A 20,992-nucleotide genomic window follows, 5' to 3' on the forward strand; every position below is an offset into this window, starting at 1 on the left:
CATAATTCTTGGATATAGGCGCTACAGTACACCATGAATCAAGAATAGTTCCTAGTGTAGTGAAACACAAGAGTGTTCTTTTACATGATTACACATAATTCTTGGATATAGGCGCTACACTACACCATGAATCAAGAATAGTTCTTATTGTAGTGAAACACAAGAATGTTCTTTTACATGACTACACATAATTCTTGGATATAGGCGCTACACCACACCATGAATCAAGAATAGTTCCTAGTCTAGTGAAACACAAGAATGTTCTTTTACATGACTACACATAATTCTTGGATATAGGCGCTACACTACACCATGAATCAAGAATAGTTCCTAGTCTAGTGAAACACAAGAGTGTTCTTTTACATAACTACACATAATTCTTGGATATAGGCGCTACACTACACCATGAATCAAGAATAGTTCCTAGTCTAGTGAAACACAAGAGTGTTCTTTTACATGACTACACATAATTCTTGGATATAGGCGCTACACTACACCATGAATCAAGAATAGTTCCTAGTGTAGTGAAACACAAGAGTGTTCTTTTACATTACTACACATAATTCTTGGATATATGCGCTACACTACACCATGAATCAAGAATAGTTCCTAGTCTAGTGAAACACAAGAGTGTTCTTTTACATGACTACACATAATTCTTGGATATAGGCGCTACAGTACACCATGAATCAAGAATAGTTCCTAGTGTAGTGAAACACAAGAGTGTTCTTTTACATGACTACACATAATTCTTGGATATAGGCGCTACACTACACCATGAATCAAGAATAGTTCCTATTGTAGTGAAACACAAGAATGTTCTTTTACATGACTACACATAATTCTTGGATATAGGCGCTACACTACACCATGAATCAAGAATATTTCCTAGTCTAGTGAAACACAAGAGTGTTCTTTTACATGACTACACATAATTCTTGGATATAGGCGCTACACTGCACCATGAATCAAGAATAGTTGCTAGTGTAGAGAAACACAAGAGTGTTTTTTTGCATGACTACACATAATTCTTGGATATAGGCGCTACACTACACCATGAATCAAGAATAGTTGCTAGTGTAGGGAAACACAAGAGTGTTTTTTTGCATGACTACACATAATTCTTGGATATAGGCGCCACACTACACCATGAACCAAGAACAGTTCCTAGCGTAGTGAAGCACAAGGGTGTTCTTTTACACGACTACAGATAATTCTTGAACATAGGTGTTTTACTACACCGTATATCAAGAATAGTTCCTAGTGTAGAGAAATACAAGAGTGTTCCTTAACAATACTTGGAGTAAAGTAGCTGCCATCATTTTATGTACTCACTAACACTATAATTTATAATTACTTTATGTACTCACTAACACTACAATTTATAATTACTTAATGTATTCGCTAACACTGCAATTTATAATTACAGTAGGATAAGATACACACAAGTATCAATAACGTTATTTTTGCAATTAAATATAAAGTAGGAATTATTAATTCACGCTGCATATGCACACTGGTTCTTAAAATAAATTTTGTAACATACACAGCTTAAAGAGAATATTACGATGAATTCGAACTAGGTTTAATACAGCAGAAGCTAATAGAAATTGAATTTATTAAAATATTCAATACTATTTTGCAGATATTTTGGAATTAAAATGTAATTATCCTTATTACACACTTAAAGCATACATACATTTTGAAACGGTGAAATTATCTGTAGAAATATAGGAGCGTAGAAAACAAAAAATCGAGACATCTAGTAATTAACTGTAAACAAACTACTGCCGATATCCTAAGTATGCAGAAATTGGCGATTTCTGAAGTGATAATAATTCAGGCATGGTGTGAATGCACGGGAACTTGATTTACAATTTCTCCATTGCTGGTATTTGTACATAAACTAATGTCTTGAAACAATTTGCACGTTTAATTTGGCTTTAACTTGAAATCGAGTGGTTTTTAAGTTAGACCGTTCAATTTCAAATTCGAAGACATATTATTCGAAGATATATTCGATTCGATAGAAGATGGTATTCGAAGAAATAATACAGTTTTTAAAATGTGGAGATCGAAATAAAAATTCAAACATATACATCAAATTATAAGGTAGTAAAAAACGGACAAAGTGCAATCAAATAGAGTTTTTCTTTATATATAAAAGATAATTTATGCATTTTTTACAATAAACAAGTACTTTTATTCGTAGCATAATAAGCAAAAAAAAAATAATTAGCAGTATTGAATTTACCATTTCTAAGACTATAGATAGTACATTTACTACCAATTATATAAATATTTAAATTTCCGTACAATGAAAAAATGGTTACATAACTATGAATTTAATTATTATTTTACCATATTCAAACAAAACTGTCAAATAACCGCAAATAAGATTGCAATAAAACTGTTAACTGTGAGAAAAACTGTTTATTTACTGCTTTCCCTTAATGCATGTAAACAACCACAATTTCATCGCTACTTAACCCACCTAATAAAGCCACTTAGTTCTGATTTGTCAGTTTCATGACAGACAGAACAGACTTTCGAGTTACAGTATTGATACCACACTATTTCCTCCATTCCCTTCGACACATAAACAGTTTTGGGTGTCCAGCCCTCCCCAAATTGCATCGGGCACTTTTCAAGACCCATTAACTCATGTAAATTAAGGTTTTTAAACCATGCTAGTTATAAATGGTTAAAAAAAACTTATAGTTTTGTATTCATGGTTTTATAACCATACTAGTTGTAAATGGTTTCAAAACCGTAAAAGTAAAAAACTGTTCTTTACCGTACACTTTACAGTTAATCGGAAGAACAGACTTCTGCCTGATATTTTTCCATAATTTTGGAATGAAAATTCTAACAATGCAGCAAACTATTGTGTTACTTAAGTTTGCGTTGCCACCTATCATGGAAAATAAACTTATAATTTCAGTTATACATGAGTAAACACTTGTAATGCCCAATTCTCTGACAGCTTGTATTATTTGTTACATTTATCTTATAATTAAAATTAATAATTAATTTCCCTACTTTTTAATAGCCTTCAGATCGGGCTAGAAAAAAATTTGTTTGAAAACTGTAATTAATTTTATCCAATAATCTAAGTGGCTATTTTTTTCTCCGTGAAAACAGAGTTTCTAATCTATAAAACTCTTATTAGGCTAGTCCCATTATGACCCTGAAACATGGCTTCTAACTGAAAATAGAGTACAAAAATAACAGCTTTTCAATAAAGCATGCTTGTTGAAGAAAAAAAAGTGGCTTTCGGCGAAGGCTATTCCAAACAGTTCGAAAACAAGGCTCCTAACTAAGAAATAGAGAACACAAAATTTCAGTTTTTGAAAGAAGATTCTCATAAGTATCTTTGAGAAGGTCAAAGAAAATGGCCTTCAGCAAAGACCAGTCCTAATATATGGTTCTGAAACATGACCTCTAACTAAAAGTGGATAACACAAAATATTAGTTTTTGAAAGAAAGGTTTTCAGAAGCATCTTTGAGTGCGTAAAAAATGGCCTTGACCAGTCCTAATATATGGTGCTGAAACATGACCTTTAACTAAAAATGGAGAACACAAAATATTAGTTTTTGAAGGAAAGGTTCTCAGAAACATCTTTGAGTGCATATAAAAATGGTATTCGCTGAAGACCAGTCCTCATATATGGTTCTGAAACATAACCTCTAACTAAAAATGGGGAATCTACATTTCTATTCTACAACACTAAGATAATTTTACTTTCTTTGAGAATTACAAAAGTTTTTGAAATTAGGACATTTAAAAAAAATTTTGAAAACTTTTTCTTTCAAAAATTTTAAAAACATTAAAAAAATTTAATTTAATTTTATTAATTAATTTAAACGTAAAAATGGTTATTATAGTTTCCATATTTTATTTAAAATTGATATTAAATATTTTTTAATAGATAACTAAGAAAAGTAGTTATAGTGCTTGCAATATTTTATTTAATGTATGCAACTCTATTTATCGAATAACCATTAAATTATCACATAAAAAATGCAGTTATAACTGTTTAGATTCTTTTAGTTCATAAGAAGACATAAGATAGGAAATTTCTTAAGAAATAGTTAAGTTTCAAAACACATTTTTAAAATGAGTTATAAAATTATATTATTGAACTTGAAATTACACGTTGTTCCTCTCTTTGCTAGCTTCCTCGGCAGTAATTCAAATTATTATTTAATCGGTGAAATGTATGTCGTTAACTAATCGGTTGTTCACTGTTATGGTTAATGGAAATATCTTTCGTTTAATTCAAACTTTGTGATTTGATAGGAAAACAAGCTTGGAGATATTTGTTTCTCACTGAGATACGTCCCGACAGCCGGAAAACTAACGGTTGTAATTCTGGAAGCCAAAAATCTGAAAAAGATGGACGTTGGTGGCCTATCTGGTAAGGAAAATTAATATAAATTAATATATTATTATACTATTTATATACATAATATAAAGTATTAATGTGAAGTATATGCATCGTTAGAATTTCCAGGAAAAAATGGCTAAATAACAATTTATTTATTTGTTATTTTGCCATATTCAACCAAAATAGTCAAACTACCGTAAAAAGAAGGTAATCAAACTGTTATTTGAAAGAAAAATCGTTTATTGCCGTTTCCTCCAAATATGGTTTAGCAAGAATGCCTACTTTTGAAGCCACTTAGTTCCTTGTAACTGGGTACATATTATAGCAAAGAGGATCAGTCGTTCATACTCAAGAATAGTTGAACTGGGGTCCGAGTCCCAGCGTTGACACCACAATATTTCCACCGCTTCCTTGAATTCTTTTTACAGGAAAAGTTTCCAGTGTCTTTCACTCCCCAATTTGTGAATCTGGACTATTGGGATACGAAACTCTCATTCTCGCATAGATGATAGCACCACACAGCTGCTTAACACTAGAGAGTCTAGAATTTACGATCTCTCTCGGTAGGTGGTGCCTCCAGGTAAATTAGTTAAGTCACATTCCTTGGTTCAATTGACAAAAAAAGAACCCAACTTAACCACAATCTAACTTTAAATATGCATTCCTTAACGAAAGAGCTCAACATAACGTAGCTAATATTTGCGGTTTTTGAGCCATCCTATTGATGTATGCTTACAAAACCGTATAGATTTGTATTCACGGTTTTTCAACCATACCAGTTGTTCGATTTCAAAACCGTATAGGTAAAAATGTTCCTATCCCTAAAACCTGCGTGTCTTATTGGATGGACAATCTGCTGTCGATTATTTTACCATAATTTTAGAATACAAATCCTCGTTGTGTTAGTTTGTAGATGCATATACTTTCGACAAATCGATGAAACTTCTTTCATTTCTGAAACAAAGAACTATAAACTGAAATATCAAGTGAGTAAGCAGTCATGCACATGAATTCTTCAACGTACAAGCTTAAAAATTTTCGAAGAAACTAATTAATGATTTTTCTCGCTTGAGCATCGAAAAACTAATTCAAACAAAGCTAAAAGTTAAATTTAACTAAAAGGTTATATAAACGAAAGAATGTAAACAAACAAACTGAGATAATTTAGTTAATTTATAAATTTACTCAGGTTCAATATTAATTTAGAACTATGTTTTAGTTTTTATGTTGCTTTATAAATACGCATGATAAGGTAGAGAAATGTGTTTTATCTACGAAAATCTATCAGCTATGCATTTTTTCAAGTCTCTTATCTTTTTCGTTAGTTTTCATTTTTTTATTCATTTAATTTTTTTTATATCAGAATAAATGCAAACTGCTGTGTTTCCAAATCCTGAAATTTTTAATTGGGTACATCAGGAAATTTCACGGTTCATACTCAATGTACTCGTTAATTTCATGTTTCACTCGGTATAATAGGCACCTTCAAAAAGTTCTAGGTATTAAGTACAAAGAATCAAATACATTGATACGAACTTTTCTCTAGTTTGTAACATGTATTTCCTGAAAACAGAATACCTACATTTCATTCAGGTTTAAAATTTAAACTTTTAAATTCCTTATTTGCAAATAATTTTAAGAATCACTCAAAATTCACCAAATTCATTTAACGAATTTAAAACAATTGATTTGATAACAATCAATAGGCAAACATAATTCAATCTAATTGGTAAACATAATAATTCAGAATTATATTTAACGAATTTAATATAATTATCTTAAAGAAATTGGAACTTTTAAGAAAAAAAAATTGTTTCAAAAAAATAAGAAAAAGGAAAAATTACCCAAAAACTCAGAAAAACAAAACTTTTTTATGCATTTTAAACGCAAGTGCATAAAGTAATTGAAATGAAAGATACAATAAAAGAAAAATTTTAAAAATTTTTATGAATTCTTTCTCGCAATGTAGAATAATAAGTGTTTAAGGATAATTAATGGTATAAAGATAACCTCAGGTGGCACTATCAGTTAAAATTCGAACTAAAGTTTCTCGTTTATTACTTTTGATTTAGTTTCACGTCTGATTTAGTTACTCATAAAAATCAAACAAATGTGTCATTCCATATTGTTTGGGGAAAAAATAGATCACCCTGAATTACTTCTGATCTAATGATCGGATCTTCATGTTCTAAAACATATTAATGGCACAAGGGAGAACCTCAAGTATCCTACTTAATTAAGTAGTACCATATATGGCAACGTTACTTTAAAAAAGTAACGAGTAAAAGTACAAGTATTTTTAAAAAAAGTAACGAGTAAAAAGTAAAAAGTTCTTATTTTAAAAAGTAACGAGTAAAAAGTACAAGTAAAAGTACAAGTACTAAGCAAAAAAAGTAATGATTTAAAAGTACATTTCTAGGAAATCGAAAATTCAAAGTAACCTAAAATTTTATTGAATAATATTCTTATGCTCTTTAAAGTTTTTGCCAAATTGTTGTCATTTATTTAATTATTTTTAATTTTGAAAGTTTTGGATTTAAATTTATTTTTAAATTCGAAAGAATATTATAATATAATTTTATAATATAATCGTATAATATAATTTTAAAATCAAATATAGTTTTAATTTCAAACTTTTTATGGATTTGCAAGAAAAAGAAATTTTATCTATTGATTTTAATTTTTAGTTTATTATTTTTATTTATTTAAATTACCATTGATTTAAGATTGTTTTACTCTTTAGAGACGCGTTTTAAAAGCACAAACATAAACAAAGCAAACACAGGGTTTCAGATAGCTTTGTGATCTTTGAGCTAGTAAAAAATAATTGAATGTGCAGTATAAGTTGAAACAGAAGGTATTTAAACACGAAGTCAGCTGTGAATGCATGTATATTGCACATTAATTTTATAAATTAAAAAAAACATAAGCATTTTTTTCAATTTAATATTTTGCTTTTTAGAAAGCTTACCGAGTTTTAGAAAAAAAAGTAACGATTTCGTTCGATATTTCCGTTACAAATACTTGTACTTTTTCCCTAAAAAAGTAACGAAAGTACAAGTAAAAGTACTAAATTTAAAAAGTAACGAAGTACAAGTAAAAGTACGTACTTTTTACTTGTACCGACGGTACAAGTAACGAAAGTAAAAGTACTGCCATATATGAGTAGTACCGACTGTGCTTTTCTTATGAAATCAGATACAAACGCGTACTTTCTCTGAATAAACATAAGTTCTTTCGGTGGATTCGGACTTCAGACTCCCCTCAAAAAAATCATTATGGGGGATAGTCACAGTCTTAATCCTTCTTAATCAATCAGTCCTAATCGTTTTGGTCCGGAGAGTGGTCCAAAATTTGATAACTTTATTTTTAATGATAATGATAACTTTATGATAACTTTATTTTTTGCGAGCCTTATCTTCTCGATAACTATTTAAGCAAACTGAAATTTTTTTTCTTCACGCAATTATAAAATTGGCTTCCCAAAAATAATTAAATGCAAAAAATAACTTTTTGTTTATATTTATTATTATTTACTATATTATTTAAAAAAATTTAAATTTTAAGGCTTGCAATTTTTTATATAATTTTAAAGAGCGTAATTTTACATGGCAAATTACAAAATTTGAACGATTACAGCCTATAGTTTCTAAGGAACAGAATTTCGTATTTTTAAAATTCGAGTTCAAACTAACTATTCGACCAATTTTAAATTTTTCAATTTGTTTACAAGACAAAATATGCACATTAACATTAAAGGGTCTAAACTTTAGAGCACCCACCTGACCAAACTATTATGATCGTATTTCCCAGATTGTGGCCAGATCCCCTACATTTTGGGGGTCAGAAATATGAATCCGTCGAGAAAAAGTTATGTTTATTCAGAGAATGTATTATTTTTGTAACATTATATATTTTATGTATTATTTATTATGCTATATATATATATATATATATATATATATATATATATATATATATATATATATATATATATATATATATATAGCATAATAAATAAAGACAAAAAAAACACGAAGAATATTAAGAAGATTTTTGAGTGCTTCTCACACTATTGTGTTTTGATATATTTTGCTTTGGCTATATTGAAGCAATGTTAGAAAGCACTCTTTTTTGCGGATATAATCGTGTGAGCTGATGAAAAGATTATATATTTTATTTTCGCATTTTTTAAAAATTTTTGTTCTTTCTTTTTTTTTCTTCCTTCTCCTGTTTTTTTTATTTTTAGTTTTATTATTATTTTTTCCCCTTTTTTCATTGTTCTGTAATTTTTCCCCTATTTTCTCTACATTTTGAATTTATATATATATATATATATATATATATATATATATATATATATATATATATATATATATATATATATATATATATATATATATATATATATATATATATATATATATATATATATATATATATATATATATATATATATATATATATATATATATATATATATATATATATACATATATATATATATATATATATATATATATATACGTAAATAATTCAAGAATAATCCATTTAATTTAAAAATCTGTAGTCTCTATTTATGTCGTTATTTTAATTTTTTCAACTGATTTATGGCTCACGCTCTATTAGAATTTATAAAAAGTACTGAAAAATCAAATGAATGGCAAAATTACGAGTGTACTTAAATACAATCTCATTAATAAAACTTTCTAGAATATCAAGCTTGACAATACGTATCGTCTTGAAAACTTAAAAGATGTTTAATACACGGGAAGTAGATTCCATTTCCATTCCAGAATCTTTTTATTGTTTGCACTCAATCAACTATCTAGAAGTTAAGCAGTAAAAAATATCCCTATTCGTGAAGAATAATTCCAAATCATTTGACTAATTCATAGAATAACTCGTTTTTCATGTTTGCTAACAAAATATTGCTTAATATTTACTGAATGAAAAAAATATTTTCTTTCAAATAAAAAGGCTTTTTAGACTTGAGTAACTGTGTATACCTCCCTAATGACTGCTTTCAAAAAGCTTTACCCCACTCCAATGTGTTATATTATTATTAAGAAATAAATTAGGATACTTAAGCTAAAAATAGATTCAATATTCTGAGGTTCATTGTAATGAGGGTAACTTTATTCCATTTTGCTCCAATATTAAAAGAAAAATGAAATATTCCTTATGAACTCAAATAGTGCTTAAAATAAGTTGCCATGACAATGAGGACGGTAAATTGGTTGCCATGGATACACTGAAAGTTTATTCACTGCATTTGACGTCACATTAAAGAGATTTCGAACTAGCTCTCATGGATTTTGAACGTTGTTTCTAAATTCGTGGAATATTTGTTGATTTAATCGAAGGATACCTTGTTTGCGAATTTCAGTTTAATTAATTTAATATCAGCATGGTGCAATGAACTTTAAGAAGCTTTCTTATAAGATGTTATTTTATTGCTTTATTTTACTTACAATATAAAGGTTAATTTTCCCTCTTTACTTAAAACAAATTGTTCAAGCAGTATAATCTTAACTTTAAGCATCTTTGTCATTCAAAATAACTAACCAAATCATAAATATTTTTCCTTTATAGTTTTAGATTATAAAGAACAAATTATTGATTTAGATTTACGAACTAATTAATTTACTTCTAAGGTGAATCTAAGGTTTATCTTGGATTTTTCGTATAAATGCAACCATAGATCGTTGATTATTCGCAGGTTCTTTACTTTTCTAAAGTAGAGTACACAAAATAGAATTTCTAAAGTAACAGTAAAACAGAAAAAATTATTTTAGACATTTTCTCCTAAAAAGTGCAATTCCAAATAAAAGTATTTCTGCTCACTGGACGAAAAATTATGCATGTACAAGTAAAGCATCGTTTAATAAACAGAAATGCCGATAGACTTAAAACGGCCTGAATTCAGTTAGGAAGTGTGTTCACAGAGTCTTGGGGGTGCGTCGGATTGTATCCAGTTTAAGTAACTTACAAAAGATTGCACGAGTTCATCTAATTTTATTTTATTTTATACCCGTCATTGAATTGCCAATCTAATTTTTGAGTTTACGACTATCAATGTTCAACTCCAAGACCTTGTAATTTTTAACACTATCTTGAAGACAAAAGAACCACTGGATCAAGTACTGAGGGAAATTTGTTTTCGTGAAGGAACTAACCCGCATTTGAGTTAGATAGTGAGGGAAACCATAAAAACCTCCCATTGTAAGCCTGGCGGCATGTGGACTCTAATCCATAATTAGTCTACCACTGAGGATATTTTACGTGAGCTCTGTGGTCGGCGCGAGCTGGGTGCGGAATTCGTATCGACCAGCCATCGCTGGGATTCGAACCCGATTCACCTCATTGGGAGACGAGAGCTCTATCCCATGATCCACCACGGCTTGAATTCATCATATTGCGGTTATGCTGATTTCAGCGTTTTATCTATTGTTCCACGAAGCTCCCAAGTCTTCTATAAGGTTCAAATCAGGAGATTTTGTAGCCCTATTGAGATGTAATGACCCTAGCAGCAAAATACTTGGTCCCACATTGGACCAATATTCAAGAATCTTGGCTCAATAAAGGTTCAAAGGGCCATTATTTCTCCGATATCGATATCCGATTTACCCGATATTTACAGTCAGGTGTTGTATAGAATTGTCAGATGTGTTTATTATTCAGCCAATATATGCCTTATTTTGAGTCTATGTAGGCCAATATTGGCTCTATATAGGACCAATATTAAAAACTCTAGACATCTCAATATTGCCCCTTCAATGTATGTTCATATAGGCCAATTATTAGCCAACTGGGGCCAAGGTAAAATTGTTGTTAGGGAAGGTCTGTGAGTTTCTGTATAAAATCAGTCATATGTACAGTCCAATAAGGTGCATGAGGTTGTTTTACCTTCAATTAAGGTTGTTTTTAGGTTGATAGAAACATACCTTAGAGCAACCAGCTTAGATAGATTGTTTTTGAGGTGTACAGGATATTTTGTATACACTTAAAGCAAATAAGTATATCTGAAGTGTGACTACTTTCACTCGATTTTAACTAAAAGTTTCGCTTAAATATATATGAGTTTGATTTTATGGAGGTGAAAATAATGTTGAAATTGAGGTTTATCGAGGAGATTATTTTTACTGCAAAATATAACCTTATTATCTAATTCATGTGTATTGTTTTACACCTGTTAACCACAAAACAACCTCAAAAACATCTTATTTTTTGTAAGGGTTTCCTTTCCTCTGTCGGAATACCTTTTTTTAATCTATTGCACTAGTGAGTGTTCTTCATCTTCATCAACGCATTTCTTTTTATATATTTTGTATTTCGCCACTGATAAATAGAGCCGACTCCTGTCAAAAAATTTCAGCATTAGATTCAGCTCTCTGTTAAATATATTCAGCGCTCGTGTATTCTTTAAAAATATTGTAAATGAAGAAAAATAAGGATTTACGATGTGATTGATTTGTACAATTTATTTCAGATCCATATGTAAAAATCGCCATTATGATGAATGGCAAGCGAATCAAAAAGAAGAAAACGAGTATCAAGAAGTGCACGTTGAACCCTTATTATAACGAATCCTTTACGTTTGAGATCCCCTTCGAACAGATACAGGTAAATAACAAAATATTGTTTGTATTTTTTTATAAATTTAATTATTAAGTTTTAACCCTTGTTTTACTTTGCTAAAAATGTATTGTATCTAATGTTTCTTTTTGGAATTTAAAAGTGTTCTGAAAACGAAATTTCTTATCTACTTAGCGAAAATAATTCTAGAAAAATTATCGGACTGTATGGGAATGACGTTTCTGGTAAATAAAAACGTTTTTTTTTTTTTTTTTGTCGTATGTCTGTTTTAGGCAGTGGGGGTGCGATTGTTGCTGTTTTTCAGTAGCGCCATCTATGGCCAGGAATACGACTTCTGCCACGCCATTCACACAACCACAACCTGTTTATAGGGCGGGTCACATTTACACACAAAGGAGAAAGGACATAGAACACACAGAGAGAGAAAGAAACATCCATGTCTTGCCCGGGATTCGAACCCAGGACCTTTCTGATGCAAGGACAGTTCCCTGCCCCCTACACAGGCCGATCGGCAATAAAAACGATATTTCTGGTTAATAAAACCTAAACGTATAGTATCTAAACCATTCATTTGGTAATTTTTCCTTTCATATGGAAATGGTTTACCGGAAATTCTGGTGTTCAAAATTACAGTCTTTATAACAATCCAGTAAATTACCCCACATTCAGTAAAAAATACAAATTTGAAGAGTAAGTTTAACTAAACTGTTTTGCTAAAATTACCACATTTTACGACCTATACCAAATTTTATCTCATAGTCTGAAACCATACTCATCGTTTATTTTACCAAAATCATTACCATCTCCGGTAATTATTTTGGTAAAATATAATAAACGATTTTGGTAAAATATATGATCTTTATATAGTTTTGGTAGAAATTAAAGAGCAATTTGGTGTGGGTGATTTACCAGCGTGTCCAATCTTGTTATTTAGTTTTTAAATATCTGTGGTTTGCACATCGCAAAGAAGTCCTAAGTCACGAAAACCCGGTTTTCCTCAAACGAGGCTATTGGATTCTGCAGCGGAACACCACAGGGGTGGATCCAGAAATTTTTCCTGGGGGTCATCATGGACTCAGATTCCCTCCCCCCACAATGAATTTTTCTTAGAGAAAAAATTTTTTAAATATTTTTTTGAAGAAAAAAAAATGGGGTTTTTAATGCTAGTCTTTTCATTTATTTGTTTCATAATGAGCAATAGAACAATACATAAATAATTCAGGTATTCAACATCTTTAAATAATAAATGTAATGCGTTTTTTAAAAACTTCGGCAAATCTTGGCTTTGGGAGAAAAAAAAAATCGATTTTTCCGACCTACCTAGGTGTATATGCCCTTAGAGTAGGATTGCCCCCCTTAAATAATTTGTGAAATATTTTCTTTTCTTTTGTAAACTATTAAAAAAGTTTTTTTTAAATTTTTTTTTCAATTGGGGGGGGGGTCATGACCCCCATGACCCGCCCCCCGCTGGATCCGCCACTTTAACACCATTTGGCAACTACTGGTGTAATGTCTTTGTAACATCTAACCAACAATCTTTCAAATTTCATTTTATCAGACAAGGCATTTTTAGAGAATAAAGTTATTTTACAGTGCAATTTATTATTATGTTTCGAATTAATTATGATTACTAATTATGGATTTTTATCTAAATAAATTTTTGCTGCAAGTTGTTCAAATAAGTCAGAAATTCTTAAAACTATAATTAATCTGTAATATTCTATTAATGTAAATAACAATAAAGATTTTTCTTATGCATTAAATGTTAAGCATTATATTTTTTCAAAGTTTACAAACAATCTGTTGTTTAAAATTGAAATAAACCATGTTTGTTTCTGAAGATTTATTTCCAATAATAAATTTATACTCACTTAAAACCGTTCATAAAATTCCTAACAGACACAATTTATCAATAAAAATGTCATCGTTTTATAATAAATGCAGGAAGTAGTCTTTAGAAAGCTCTATTTTTTTTTTTACTTCTCGTCGTTATGTGACCATCACTGTCTAGACATTGTCTGAAAGTATCGAAGAATAGACGCATAAAATTTTTATGTATCAAAAGAGGTCTTACTCTTACGTACTTTGGTAAAATCAAATTTGATTATTAGATAATTTTTTTTAAACAGAATCATAGTATGCTTTTATGATTGATTCTGTTAAATTATTCCCGTTAAATGTCTACGTATTCATTTATGAGAAAGCATCAAGAGCGCTTTTTGTAGCTCTTACGCCATTAAAAAAAAGGCACAGTTATAAACTTGAAAAAAAAGCTTTAGTTTTAAAATATATATACCATATTGGTGAAAAAAATTAACTGGACCATAAAATGGTTAACTATTTCAAGTATTTAAGAATATTAATCTGCTAGTTGCCTTTGGCAACCAGCTGGGTCTCCTTTAAAAATTATTTTGTACAACAAGTAAACTTTAATGGTAACCAAGCCAAATGCAAAGCACAACTGTACTTAAATATTCAAATCGTAAGAGTTAAATAATTAGCTTATTATTAAATAATTAGCGTATTTTTCCAATTATTATTAATATTATTATTTTTTAACAGTCGTTGAACTGTCGACAATTTTTAGCCTTATGACTACCAATGTTCAACAACGTAACTTTGTAATTTGAACCTTGTTTGGATTTAAAAACAGATAAAAAACAGAATATTTGAAAACATTATTAACTTACATCAAAAATTGCATAAAAAAATGCAAACAATTATGGCCCGATTTTTCGGGTAATCTACTCAATTTAATAAATAATTCTCAACATTTGTATATTTTTATACAATGCCAAAGTAGCTTTTCAAATATTATAAATTTAGATACTTTCAATACACTATGGCCTTTTCTTAATAATCGTATTTTGGGCCTTTTTGGAAATCAACAAAGAGATAGCAAGCTACAGATGAACACGTAATTGGATTGCGTAATTGATTGCTTGGATTACAGATGGACCGGTAATTTGACATGTAGTTTGATTGATGGACAATTAATTGCTCTGAGTTATAAAAATAGTACATTAGGCGCAAAAAAGCGTTTTGATAGAAAAAAAGATATCAGGAAAGAGGTTTATGCTAGCCCCTTCCATTCTGCAAACCCCTGCAGAAAAATACGTAAGGGCGATCTTAATAAAAGCAACAAAAAGCAATACATTTTCTTGATGAAACAAATTGGAGAGAAAAATAAGTTTGAATGTTTTAAAAATGTGAAAGTCTTTTTTGAGGTAAATAATGAAGGGTCGCATATTATTTATCATTTTCTCTGTTTTTCTCCAAGTACGAGAGTTTTAAATGTACAAAATTATCCGTACATGTATCTCAATTCTAATTGTTACAAATCTCATCAAATGGTAGCACGGAGGGAAGATATGGCCTGAAAAAAAAATTCCAGGGAAACGTAACAAAAATACTTCTTTGAAACATTTATCAGCATTTTTTGAGTTTCCAAACTCCGTTAAGTCTGCTGTATCAAAATTTTATAATACAATGCTACACGCGAGGATTCCAAAATGTCTATTAATAACGGTATAATGGCAAAAATAAATTCAAAATATCTCAGAAATGAAGACCAAGATAAGAGTACTGTTTTTCCCATTTTTCACAATTGGATCGCCATCTGTTAAATTTCGAGGATGACAATTCAATAACGTGAGAAATCTGTTCTAGCCGTGAATGATTACTCAGTGATGAAGATGGGCCGTAGTGTGCTAAAACCTATTCTTCGACCTATGCATAAACTATTCTTCGAGCAAAATACCTCTTTTTCCGAATCAGCTATTATGGACATAAACTATTCTTCCTCGGAGGTCTTCAAATATTGGCTATAAAATCATAGTGTATAAATACTTTTAGGATGATTCATGTATAATTTTAATACACTCTGAATTTTTAGAGTTCTGGTGTATATGTATTATTTTAAAATTGTCATTTGTGTTTTCAGAAAGTGCAGCTGATGATAACGGTGGTGGATTATGATCGCATTGGAACATCGGATCCCATTGGGAAGGTGGTCTTGGGATGCAATGCGAGTGGAACTGAACTCCGTCACTGGATGGACATGCTTGCGTCCCCACGTCGACCAATTGCACAATGGCATTCGCTCAAAGACCCGGAGGAAGGACAAGACAATTAATCTACCTTCCTCTTTTCGTCTAGGTGAGTCAAAGTGTACAGAAATATTTCTGGAAAAATACAATTAAAGGACAATTTATTTGTTATTTTACCATGTTCAATCCAAATGATCATAAAAATGATTGTATTCAAACTGTTAACGATGAAAAAAATCGTTTACTGACTTTTTTAATTGTTTATCCCCTTCAAAAAGGTGTCTGAAAATCTATTCTAAAAGCTACTGATGCATCGAGCTCGATATTTCTCTATTGAATGAATTAAGTTTTTGCATTCTTTTCAGAATGGTAAAAAAAAGAGAGATCTCTCATTCATATGTGTACTATAAAATATACGTACATATACCTACTCATCTATAAAACGTAAAAAGAAATGCCTGGGCTTTTATAGAGCACCATGAATAATGCTTGCAAACGATTTTGAAGAATAATGCTTCAATCATAAAAATGATTGTATTCAAACTGTTGAGAAAAATCATTTACTGACTTTCTTAATTGTTTATCTCCTTCAAAAAGGTGTCTGAAAATCTATTCTAAAAATTATTGATGCATCGAGCTTGATATTTCTCTATTGAATGAATTAAGTTTTTGCATTCTTTTCTGAATGGTAAAAAAAGAGAGATCTCTCATTCATATACGTACTCATATATAAAATATACGTACATATATAAAATATACATATACGTATTCATCTATAAAACGTAAAAAGAAATGTCTGTGCTTTTATTAAGCCCCATGAATAATGCTTGCAAACAATTTTAAAGAATATTCGAAAAATTTCCATTTGCTCAAAGATTTGATTTACTTTAATTTTGTGAAAATTTATAATTTTAAATTTGTTGATTTAACTACATAAACAATTTATTATCGAACTGCGGTTGGTATGTTTTACCTGTTTGAAAGCGGGACAAAATATTTTGGAATTTCAAAATAAAATAAAAAAAATATTTCTTATAAGAATATATATTTTATTTTGTAGTGCATACTTTCATTTCCTTAACTAGCTTAGTAGGACCTGTATTCTTAAAGTTAACGGAAATGCAATAAAAGAGAAATAAAATTTATAATATATGTTAAATAAAAATTAGGCTATCAGTTTCTTCCTACATAAAAACCCGCATCCATTAGTTTTTGAAGACGAAAACGAAGCAGAGGTAAATATGATGCGAAATATTATTAATAATTATTACATAATTAGTATAAGTTACGATATTTTTATTATAATTTCTCAGTGTCTAAGAAGGAAAGGGCAGATTTCTATTTCTTATTAAAATTTTATGTCTAAAAGTATATTCCTTACAAATACGCCCTTAATGATTATGCAAAGTAAAAAAAAATATTAAATGCATATTAAATTTGGTCAGAATGCATATAAACTAAACAGAAACATTGATTAAAAATAAATAAGAATATTATAGTGTTTGATTTAGATATTAACTGGATGAAAAATGAATAAAAATATTTCACACATTTTGATTTGGTATAAACTTGATGCAAAGTAGATAAAAGCGTTCTATGTATTTTGATTTCGATACAAACTTGATGCAAAATAAAAATAAGAAACTTTTATATTCCTTTTGCATGTGATATATATTCACACCACTCGGAAAAAAAGAATTTCTATACCTTAATCCAAGCTTATAACATTTTATGTTCAGTAGTAATTTCCTTAGCAATACTCCCTGAACAATTATGCTAAATAAAAAGTAAATTATTTGCTTTTTAAGTTTGGTATAACATTAATGTGAAATATATGATAACTTAACCGAAACATTGACTCAAAATGAAAATGTTACAGTCATTTGGAATTGATATAAGCTTGATGCAAAATAAATAATAATACTTTACTCGTTTAAAATTTGGTATAAACTTGGTTTAAAGCATATTAAAATGTTCTATGCAATTTGATTTTGGTGCAAACTTGGTGCAAAGTAAGTAAAATATTTATTTTCTTCTTGTATGCAATATTAACTTTTTCTTTAAATTTCAGAACACTCGAAGGGAATTTCTATACCTTGATCCTAGCTTATAACATTTTATGTCCAGTAGTAAATTCCTTAGCATTGCGCTCTGAACAATTACGTAAAATAAAAAGTGAATTATTTGCATTTTAAAAATGGTATAAAATTATTGTAAAGTACATGAAAACTAAACCGAAACATTGATTCAAAATAAATAAAAATGTTACAGTCATTGGGAATTAGATAAACTTGACGCAAAATATATAATAATATTTTACTCGTTTTAAATTTGGAGGTATAAATTTTATTTAAAGCATATTAAAATGTTCTATGTAATATGATTTTGGTGCAAACTTGGTGCAAAATAAATAAAATATTTATTTTCTTTTTGCATGTGATATTAACTTTTTCTTTATATTTCACGGAAGTCGAAGAGAATTTCTATACCTTGATCCAAGCTTATAACATTTTACGTCCAGTAGTAATTTCCTCAGCATTGCACCTTAAGAAATTATGTAAAATGAAAAGGGAATAATTTGCATTTTAAAAATGGTACAACATTAATGCAAAGCACATCAAAACTAAGCAGAAACATTGATTCAAAATAAATAAAAATGTTTTAGTCATTTGGAATTAGATACAAACTTGATGCAAAATAAATAATATTGCACTCGTTTTAAATTTGGTGGTATAAATTTGATTTAAAGCATATTAAAATGTTCTATGAAATTTGATTTTGGTGCAAACTTGATGCAAAATAAATATAATATTTATTTTCTTTTCTCATGCGATAATAACAGAAAGGCTCCTGTGTGTTTGCAGGCAGTGTGTCCCCTGATGAAGTACTGTTCTGCAAACACACAATTACATTTTATTTTTATTTATTTTTATTATTAAGTAATTTTGTGTTTTTACTAATTTTTTTTTGTATTTCAGAGCACTCGAAGGGAATTTCTATACCTTATCCAAGCACAACATTCCAGATACATCAAATTTCGGATTTTGTCTCCATGACCTAAAAAAATAAACTCGTGTGTGTCCAAAAATATCTAGAAATATGTATACATAAATATATAGGGTTGAACGTAGGTTTGTAAATAGCTAATAGCTATATACATGCTTTCACATTGACACTTGTCTTCGAAATGCTGTATGTATTGTAACAATTATGTATTTATTATAGTTATAATTATGTATTATTTCAAAAAAAAAGTTTTATTAAGTTTATTCGCTGTAGATGAAATGCAAATCAAAGTGTGGTTGTAATTAGGTGTGAATTCTAAAAATTTTAATAATGTTGCATATCACATGTATAAGTCTAAAGTTGGAAAAATTTTATCGTAATCTTTAGGAAAAAAATGTTGTGAAGTGATATTTATAGACAGTTTCTGCAATGCAAGACTAACTCTGGGCGTTTGTAATTGGTTCCTTTGATGTTCTATTTACAAATTCTGGACTGTTAAGAAAAGAAATTCGAATGCAATACGATTGGATATTTGTCTTTCATAAACAGTGATTATCGTTTGCGCGTTTATATTCACAACTATTGTTCACGTGGTGTTTGTATTCACAATTATCGTTTGCGTGACATTTGTTATCACAGCACTTAAAATTTTTATTTTTCGAAAAAATTAGTTTAGTTCGCTTTTTAAAAATTTCCTTAAAATGATTCGTAATTTTATTTTATCTTAAAAACCTGTTTCACTATTGTCCTTTGCACTATTTCTTTTCCTATAAATAGCGCCGAGTTCTATAATGAAATAAAATTGGTCGCGTGTCGTGGGTTTAAAAATGTCTTTTAATTTATTTCGTGCATATCAGTTTCGTTCGTGAATATGTGCATTTGTTCAGTGTTCATGCTTACGCCGTGTTCTCTTATTTCTAATATCACATTATATTCAAATTAAAAAAAAAAACAAGCAAATCAAAAACAACGAACGTGAACCAATTTATCTTGTAAAGTTTTCACGCAATTCTTCAATCTTATAAAAAATATTTATATCTAATCAATTCTTAGAGTACATAATACTGTAAAATAAACTATCACGTGATAAACATGGGGCTGCACCTTTGTAGACCAAGTGCTAGGGCTAACAGAGTGTGTTATGCAGTCTATGTAGATTACAAAAAATACTCCGAGTAATTGAGAAAACACGAAAATTTTTATAAATTGCGAAAACAGTCAGGCATTGTTCGACAAAATTTAGACGAAGAAAATTTTTTAAACTTGAAAGAGTTACTATGCTCTGACGTACATAACGGAATCTTGTGGTTAGATGGCTGCCTACGATTTACTCTTAATTTTAGCTCTAGCCTATTCCTAATGTTCCATGCGTCTGGATTTGTCGCAGCCCTGGAAAAGGCTATAATCCAGCCTTTTTTCTTCTATTAAAACATTACTAGTTTATGTAGGAATATTTCGAAAAGTGAAATTCGAATTGGTAGTGTTTATTCAATTAAAAGAAATCGGGCGAATTAGAAATAACGAGAGCAAAAATTTTGCATCGTGAAGTTACGCACGGCATGTTCTAACTTTTTCTCTTTATGACAAAACTATATTCTCAAATATTCTATGATATTATTAAATTAAACATAGCATGTGTATTCAATGCATTTTTTGCTTTTCTTACTGTCTTTTGCCATTGTATATGAATATATTATTAAAAGAATAAATGAGTGGGAAAAATTTTTCTTTTTCGAAGTTTACAAGTGGAAATATATTTTATGATGGAATTGAATAAAAGATATCTGTTTCTAATATAACAAACTGTGATTATAGTACTTAATGTTTTAACCCACTGAATGCATCAGTGTTTGAGATCATAATTGTGTGAATATTACTATGGAACTCTCTTGTTGATATTTTCTGTTGGTAAATCACAAATAAAGTAACATCCATGATTAATCCTCA

The 20,992-nt window shown here is 29.3% G+C and overlaps 1 protein-coding gene across 3 annotated transcripts in view; it reads left to right on the forward strand.

The window, feature by feature from the left end:
* Positions 1-20,992, forward strand: part of LOC107449342 (synaptotagmin 1) — a 71,863-nt gene extending 50,871 nt beyond the window's left edge. For 2 of the 3 annotated variants that reach the window (XM_087169047.1, XM_016064838.5), the window contains exons 7-10: positions 4,304-4,421; positions 11,884-12,017; positions 15,934-16,148; positions 19,018-20,992. In XM_087169047.1, coding sequence (XP_087025173.1) covers positions 4,304-4,421; positions 11,884-12,017; positions 15,934-16,125 — 444 coding nt within the window. In that variant the 3' untranslated portion in view covers positions 16,126-16,148; positions 19,018-20,992. The remainder of the gene's footprint in view (positions 1-4,303; positions 4,422-11,883; positions 12,018-15,933; positions 16,149-19,017) is intronic. The other variant, XM_016064842.5, reaches the window with a different exon arrangement.

Source organism: Parasteatoda tepidariorum, chromosome 8 (assembly GCF_982258835.1).
Source record: "Parasteatoda tepidariorum strain Cologne lab strain chromosome 8, Ptep-v5.0, whole genome shotgun sequence".
NCBI lineage: Eukaryota > Metazoa > Arthropoda > Arachnida > Araneae > Theridiidae > Parasteatoda > Parasteatoda tepidariorum.